General features: G+C 40.6%; 1 protein-coding gene across 1 annotated transcript; it reads left to right on the top strand.

Annotated features, from left to right (window-relative positions):
* The first annotated feature begins 1,671 nt into the window (after positions 1 to 1,671).
* LOC126968954 (uncharacterized) lies at positions 1,672 to 7,099 on the top strand. The gene is made up of 2 exons (XM_050814199.1): positions 1,672 to 2,010; positions 3,277 to 7,099. The coding sequence occupies exons 1-2, from the start codon at positions 1,683 to 1,685 to the stop codon at positions 4,203 to 4,205; spliced, it is 1,257 nt and encodes a 418-aa protein (XP_050670156.1). The 5' UTR covers positions 1,672 to 1,682; the 3' UTR covers positions 4,206 to 7,099.
* The last annotated feature ends 1,983 nt before the right edge of the window (positions 7,100 to 9,082 follow it).

The raw sequence follows: 9,082 nt of genomic DNA, 5'->3' as shown, positions 1-9,082 counted from the left end.
CTGTGCAGTCAACAGAAGGTAATCATATGTAACCGCTCGCTGTAACAATATATGTAAAATACAAGTAATTTGTTTTTCTCAATCATAATAAAATATCTTCTTCATATCAAATTATTTGAAATCAGACGGTAACTATACTGAGCAACTGTTCCTTGGTTTCATATATACTGTATAACTCCTGAATCATTTTCATGTTATCATTTAGTGTACCTATCCGTGTAATTTGCGAATCATAAACTGAAAGCGCGGGAGATTATATTCCGTTTATGATGTTAAATTTGCACATCTTATACATTATACATCTATACTCTCGTATATTTCTTGGTGCAGGTTTTGTAAAATTACCTATCCAACCTACTTACTTTCTTATCTATCACGTTACATAGTTTGTGTTTATACAGTTTTGTTAAAATATGATGTTGCATATTATAAATATATAAATATATTACTTGCAAAAAGGGGGCAATATTCGTACCGTCACAGAATAAAGAGTAGGTCACGGCTGCGTTGGACTCATAACACATTATTATTTTGAGCTGAGTTCTGAGCGCCCGATAGCAGCAGTCGCCATTCTCACACTACTTAGGTAGCTCTTTATTTCGGCTGTAAGGTCTAGGACTCTAACAAAGCCAAAGCTATCTAACAGCTCGCACGTTGACCTCTGGCGGGCCAGGATCGAACCGGAGACACCGTGTTGAGAGTCAAGTTCCACGACTTGTGCTACTGACGTCTTCAAAAATAGTTTTAACTTGCATAATACCCTTACTTATTTGGGTAATGATAATAGTAATAAAGTTTATCCTATCTTATTTCAATGTTACTTTTGATTTTTTTTTATGATTTATTTACTTACCAACACATGTATGTCGAAACGTGTGAGTATTATCAGTGCATCACTTTACATACATTGTATAAATGTAATGTAAAATGCTGAAACTGTTGATGTTGATGTAAAAGAGCCTCAATGAGTTTCTTATTAGTTCTCATTGTAGCTCAACTTTCCCGTGGTAGTGGTAAACCGTGAAACATATATCTTAAATTCGTCATAAGATATTTTACCTAAGTTTTTGTTTAGGCAATTAAGGGACGAGTCGAGCAGGATGTTCAGTTGCTGGTATTTGGTACGCCCTACCCATTACAATGCTATGCCGCTCAGGATTCTTGAAAAACACAAAAATTCTGAGCGGCAATACAATAGCGCTCGTCACATCGAGACATAAGATGTTAAGTCTCATTTGCCCAGTAACTTCACAGCTACGACGCCCTTCAGACCGAAACACAATAATGCTTACACATAACTGCTTCACGGCAGAAATAGGCGCCGTTGTGGTACCCTTAATCTAACTGTGCAAAGAAGCCTCCCACTGGTGAGTTAATATTTTTTTTACTATTTTGACTTATGAAAGGAACCTTGGCAGGACTAAAACCTTACAATGACTTACAGAGCTTGCTTTAGTTAGCCAGCTCCGGCTCCGGAAACACACATTTAACGTTAAGTCTAAATAGTACCTCTCTATCGATATCTCTTCGTAAATAGTCACGAGAATGCACGTTATCTTACACAGCAGTGTCAACAAGCACACTGTCTGAACACAAACAACCAACAGATATTATACCAACAATGAAACCTTATATTTGCTACCTATATAAGTGTTCTCCACAAATATTTAACATTTTCTATAATGGAAGCTGTTAAGGAGAAGTGTGCAAATGTGGAGCGTATTCTGAGCAGCCAATTAAAAGGTATAGCGCGGGATGCAGGCTTCGACAACTGGGAGGTCGAGAGGTGCGATGTTCGTCCCGCGGCACAGGGTCTGTCCGGCTTCCTCGGTGACCACTTCAAACTGGATCTCCATCTAAGGAAGGATAACACAATACGTATAATACACCTGTTCGCTAAATTTCTACCACTTATCAACATCCCTAAAGCCAAGCTGGTAATGGAAAGCAATTTCTTTCAACGAGAAGCGTTGATGTACGATCTGTTTGACAAGCTCGGAGTTTACAATGGTAAGATATTTCATAATAAATATTGTCTAAATGAATAAACTTGATTGTGCCTATAGATTGTTGCCAATTAATTCCAATATAAGCAGGTACAAACCGCTGGTAGTGTTCAAAATGCTATTTAAGATTCAATAGTTTTCTTAATAACTAGCAATTAATGTGAATAATAAACAAATATAAATCATTTGAGGTAATATAAGGCCAAATAACACATGAAATATGAAACAATCAACATAGTATGGAAAATAGTTATTACCTTAAACTTCCAGCACTCTCATTGCCACTTGCATGTAAGGAAGAAATGCGGTTATAGGTACCGTACCTACTTCACGCCTATTGTCAATGTTAATCACTGCTATTTTTTACCAAATTCACTTTTATTTAATGAAATTTAATTTAAAATACAAAAAACGATTAATTTTATCCATTCATTCATGTCACAAATTGATTATGATTTTAAAGAACTTAAAAGAAGCCCAAAACTTTACTATATCATTATTTCGTGATCCGACCCACAGTCGCAGGGAGGACTGGAGGTTCGCCAGCTTGACCGAATCAGGATGTAGCCGATCTTATTGCGGTATGCACCCCTGATATGATAAGATCCAGGTTTAATTGTCTCCGTGGATGATGTTGAAATAAGTTTATTTTGTCCCTGTATTACATTAGGCGTTCCCCACATTCGCTTCGTATCCGAAGTACGTAATTTGTGAACTGACGGAAGTTAGCTCTAACTTTGGGATTGAAGTCGACCATTATTAAAAGTACCTTTCTGTTGGGTATTTTTGCAATAATGGTTTCCAATTATGAGTAGAAACCCTGTACAACAATGACCATTATTCTCTCCAGTGTGTTCGCAGATATTTAAATCACTTTGGGTTATCTCTCTCCCTAACATGTCGAGTTTTATTTTCTAGTAATACCCCGCACACTCCATTTTCCTATCGGTGCCGGTTCCTAAGGGGCTCGCATGGCAGTCGTGGTTCCTTTATACTCACAGAGCTTCATGACAATTATCTTGGGAATAATCCTTTTAATTCCTCCTTGGTCGCCCGTTGCATTTGGAGCAGACTGTACTAGGGATATTAAGGCTTCAAGTCTGCTAAATCCACTTTTGCTCAGTCGCCCGATTAGAAATGAAACCATAATCTAAGCAGATGGCAGTAAACAAGTTATTATTTATCATATTGTCAAATAGCTTAAGTTATCTATAAGGGTTATACTGTGGACAATGTCTTTCTGATATATGTTTATGATTTTAAATTTCAGATCAGAATCCCTGGTGTCCAAAAGCACTCAGATTCAACGAGACCTTAGTTGTAATGCCAGATCTTTCTTACGAAGGTTATCGGAATGTTGCGAAACTGGAATGCCTGGACTTGCAGCACGTGCGAGCAGTTGTGACCTCCATGGCCAAGTTCCACGCGGCCTTCGCTTGCTATGAAGCCAACAGGAACTGTGATCTGCAGCATCCCCACAGCTTCTACGATGAACACAGGGAGGAGCTAATGGACAAGTCGTTTATGGATTCTCCCTGGCTACGTGCAGCAGCAAAACTAACCTATAATTTCCTCAAAGAGTTTTCCACAAAGCAGCTTGATAGAAGTGTGGAAAAAATTATGATTGAGCTGTTTATCGACACCTGCAATGATTTACGACAGAGGGAGGACAGTTTGAACGTTCTCATACACAGAGATCTGTGGACCAATAATATCATGTTTAGATACGATGGAACGCACCCGACTGACGCCGTGATGCTAGACTTCCAGTGCGTGCGATACGGCCCTCCAGCATTTGACATTATGATATTTCTGTATTTGACCACATCGAGGAAGTTCCGGCTGGCCCACGAGATGGAGGTACTTAATCACTACTACACTGTGTTCACGCATTGTCTGGATGACGTCACGAAAGGCAAGCTGAAGGACTACAACTACGGTCGCTGGGATCTGTTCAACTGGTGCGAGAAGGCGAGGAGGTTCGCCATGATGGAGACGCTGGCGATACATCCCTTTGTGTTGATGGAGGAGCACGTGGCCGAGGAGACGTTCGATAACCCCGACACGTTTGTGAAGTACAACGACGAGGACAGGAGCGGCCCGGTGCTGAAGCACGCGAGGGAGAACGAGACCTACAGGAGCCGGCAGCTAGAGCATGCCGAGGAGTTTGTGGACAGATACGTCTATAAACTAATTTAGATCTTGTTAGCGCGTCATGGAACCAACGGAGTGTACTTCAGAGTACACGACACAGGTGAACACTTCGTCTGTGCAAGGTTAATAATACAGAATACAATATTTTTTCTATTTGCATTATAAAGTATTTCCATTTACAATTGTCGAGTTTCTTAGCCTATAAGTGGGCATACATCTACATAAATAACAGATAATGTGTGTATGTGAATATGGGTATGTTCACCTAAAACTCGACAACATTTAGCTCAATTGAAATGAAACTTTGCACACAATTACTATTCCTCCTCACCGCACTTCTGCCTTTCGTGGTAGTTTCCGTTACGCTGCCACTAAGTGTTGGAACAATATACCACCACCAGTTAGGAATAGTTGCTCCATATATAGTTTTAAATTAAAATACAAAAACCATTTAGTATACTATCAAAAAGATTTACAAATAGGTGGAAAAATAGTCCCCACTTATCTTAGGTAAAGTGAATATATATATAATATGTATATTTTCTGAACTGGCTTTATTTTATTTTAATTTTATATTGTAATCGCAGCGTTTGTATTTTTTGTTGTGTACCATATTTTGTTATCAAGTTTTGCATATTTTGTATCTTTTATATTGGTAATTTTTGTCTTTCTTTATTCTTTAATGTTGGTTTTTCTACGTATAAGGTATTTGGGTAGGTTTTCAGTTTTAAGTAAGTATGTGTTATGCTGTAAGTATTTAAAAATTTTCAAACGTTTCTAAACCACAGCGCGAGTTTGTCTCGTAATGGGCTACGCTGAAAACCAGCGCTGTAGCATTTGTTACAGCATACGCTGAGCGGTGTACATTTTCGCATCATTCTTTATTCTATTGTAAATTATATAATTATGTTCACAAATATTATTTTACTTTAAGCGATATTGTTATGTTTTACTTTAAGGTGTATAATAATACTTTGTAAATTAAATTGTGTGATGATGATGTGAAATAAAATATGTCTATGTCTAATCACGTTCTATACATATGGACATACCATTCGAAGTCTGATAGCGGAACGGCAAAAGTTTAAATGTTGTTTAAAGACAATGTAAGCACACTTTTCTCCTTAGTCGTGTGTCAACTGCCACTGTCCGAATTGAACCTAATTGAATAATGTTTTACATTGCTGCTTATTGACCAAGAATAATTTAAACAACTGGAGCAAATGCAGCGATGTATAGGCATAGCTGCAGTTAAAGCTTATTATGGTGTAATTTGTGTCATGTTCCATATTTTGGCTTTGTTTTTATGCGACGTGCATTGTCTATAAGTATAGAATATCATTGTTTGCACACATATAAAAGGCGACATGACAATTTCGTCGAACATATTTACATTTGTGTCAGATAAGTGGCGCTGGTGGCAGTGTATTTTATCTTCGAACTACTCGTCCAATTGATATAAAATTTTGTATAAGCATATGGCAGGCTTGAAATAAAACGTGATTAAATACTTTTGAAGAACTATAGGCCCATATAACTTCTGAGCATCGTCCCGTGCGCAGGCTTGACGACTTCCAGCCTCCCGAACAAGCCGGATTCCGAAAAGGCTTTAGCACCATAGACCACATACATACGCTGTGGCAGGTTATACAGAAGACAGAAGACTGTAACCAGCCACTATGCTTGGCATTCGTGGACTATGAGAAAGCCATTGAACTGATCGAGACCTGGGGGGCGCTTCAGTCTCTCCATTGATTACCTATTCGCAGACGATATCGTAATCATGGCAGAGACCATGGAAGACTTAAGCCATATGCTCGATGGCCTCAATACAGCTTCCCAAGGAGTAGGTCTCAAAATGGACAAGACGAAGATCATGTCAAATGTCCATGTCGCACTTACTCCCATAACAATTGGGAAGTGTACTCTCGAAATTGTCGACGAGTACGTCTACCTCGGACAAACAATCCAGTTGGGCAGGTCCAATATCGCGAAAGAGGTCAATCGTAGAATCCAACTCGGATGGGCAGCGTTCGGGAAGCTCCTCTTCTCGTTCCTAATACCACATTGTCTGAAGACGAAAGTTTTCAACCAGTGTGTTGCCAGTAAAGACGTGGTCGCTAACTATGGGCCTAATGAGAAAGCTCATGGTCGCTCAGAGGGCAAAGGAGAGGACTATGCTGGGAGTTTCCCTGCGAGATCGAATCAGAAATGAGGAGATCCGTAGGAAAACCAAAGTTACCGACATAGTTCAAATGATTGCGAAACTGAAGTGGCAGTGGGCAGGGTGCATAGTTCGACGCACAGATGGCCGTTAGGGCAGCAAAGTCCTCGAATGGTGACCACGTACCGGAAGACGCAGTATTGGTAGGCCCCCTACAAGATGGACCGACGATGTGGTCAAGACAGCTGGAATACGTTAGATGAGGGCAGCGCAGGACCGATCGTCGTGGAAATCTTTGGGGGAGGCCTTTGTCCAGCAGTGGACGTTTTCCGGCTGATGATGATGAGGCTTGAAATACGTTGGTAGATGTTTTTAGCTGAAGCCAAGTGCCAAAAAAATTGCGAAAGGTTCTCCAGTCTCCACACGAAGCGCGGCACAGGCCTATATATGTACTGACATGGTACTGACCACCCTGATGAAGTATTACTTAATATCATGAAATCAAATAATAATCTCATTGCAGGTGGAGATATTATTACTTAGAATATTGAAGAGATCTGTTTGAACTTTGAAGCGTTTAAGCAAAAAGCAATCATATATCGTGAACTTATAAATGTCAAGAAAATAACCGTTTGCTCATAAAATGAGTGAGCCTACTAGAATAACTTATACAAGTGCCACATGTAAATAATTATAGATCGTGTTATAAAAATGAAAGAGTTATAAGAAAAGGCATATTTAGTATTTTTCTCAATAAATCGATGTTTTTTTTATTGATGTATACTTTCATTTTTAACTTCTTCACTAACGTAAATTTAAAATATATATTTTATGCGTACCTGTTGAGTAGTATTTATTTTTAATAATGATAATATGTATGGCAGATGAAACATAAAAGCAGAATTCAGCTCAGCAGAAGAGACATTGAGACTTTTTTATGATAATAAGGTGGTAATTAAACGCCCTGCCGATTACATTGCAGTGCTGCTCAGGATTTTTTTTAAAACCCAAAAACTCTGAGTGGCACTACAATTGCGCTCTTTACTTTGAGATATAAGATTTTAAGTCTCATTTGGCCGGTAATTTCACTAGCTACGGCGCCCTTCAGACCGAAACACAATAATTCTTACACATAACTGCTTCACGGCATAGGCGCCGTTATAGTAGCCATTATCTAGCCGACATCCGGTGCAAAGGAGCCTCCTACTGGTACAGGAGGTACTGGTACTGGAGACTAATTGATAGAATTCCGAATGCGGTGATACGAGCTGTGGTCTGAAATATGTTGTGACAAGGACTGAGAATGGAATGCTGAAATGATTTAGACACGTGGAGCGAATGAGTGATTTATCGAATATATAAGGCAAGTGTGAGGGGGCAAGTCGGTCGCGGGGGACCTCGTAAGACAAAAGAAAAAAGCCACCGGTGAGTAGGTATGAAAAGAGTAGGTAATGTAATAGAAGTGCGTGAGGTTTGTAATGATAGAAGCAAGTGGCGTTCTGTTGGCTCTGCCTACCCGACCGGAAACAGGCGTGAGTGTGTTTGTGTGTGTGTTTTTTTTTTATATGAGAGGGGGCAAACGGGCAAGCGGCTCACGGGATGGGAAGTGGTGAGGCAACCGCCCATGGACATCCGCAACAACAGGTGTGTCAAGAAATGCGTTGCCGGCCTTCAAGGTGGGAGTATGCTTTTTTCTTGAAGGTCCCTAAGTCGTATCTATTCGGGAAGACCGCTGCCGGTAGTTGAATCCACAAAGTGGCTGTGCGAGGCAAGAAATTTCGAACAAAACGCGCGGTTGTGGAATGCCAGACGTCTACGTGATGCGGATGGTACTTTGCGCGTAATGTCCGGTGGTGGAATTCGGCCGCTGGAATCAACCCGAACAGCTCCTCTGAGCACTCCCCGTGGTAAATACGGTAGAAGATGCAGAGAGAACTCACATCTCTACGCAATGCTAGAGAATCAAGCCGATCGAAGATGACTTGATCGTCGATGATTCGAGCCTCTCTTCGTTGTATGCGGTGCGAGTCATACATGCCGGAGGTAAAAATCCGAAATGGCGCCGTGCTTAAGGCGCTTCTCACCTTGGACATTCTCAAATCGAGCGGGCCCGATGGCATTCGCCCGATAGTGCTGCGGACATGTGCTCCGGAACTGGTGCCGGTCCTTACCCGTCTTTTCCGGCTCTCCTACTCATCAGGCGTAGTCCCGAAATTATGGAAGGCGGCTTTAGTGCACCCGATCCCTAAAAAAGGTGTACGCTCAGATCCGTCCAACTACCGCCCCATTGCCATTATCTCCATTTTCTCCAAAGTAATAGAGTCGATCATCAACCGCCAGCTCTTGGGATACCTAGAGGGGCACCAGCTGATCAGCTGGTGTTGATCTAGGTACTGCTAGTACGGTTTCCGTCAGGTTCGCTCAGCTGGTGATCTTCTTGCATATCTCACCCATAAATGGGCGCAAGCGGTTGAATCGAAGGGAGAGACCGTGTGAGTGCGTGTGTATAATAATAATAATTATAAATAATAATGTTAATGCTAATATTAACTTTACAAATAGTTCTGAGTCTATAGAAGTATGAAAAGATGTAACGGTAGGCCACAGAACTAGAGGTAGTAGAAGAGACGAGAGTGAGAGAAGAGTGAGAATTATTACCAATGGTCCCGACTCGAGACTCATGATTTTTGTAAAATCCTGGCTTAACAAAAAGAAAAATTATTTGTACCACCATTTCAGAAAACTGTTAAGCTCGAAT

This window comes from Leptidea sinapis, chromosome 17, assembly GCF_905404315.1.
Source record: "Leptidea sinapis chromosome 17, ilLepSina1.1, whole genome shotgun sequence".
Taxonomy (NCBI): domain Eukaryota; kingdom Metazoa; phylum Arthropoda; class Insecta; order Lepidoptera; family Pieridae; genus Leptidea; species Leptidea sinapis.
This window is presented reverse-complemented; position numbering and strand designations above follow the sequence as displayed.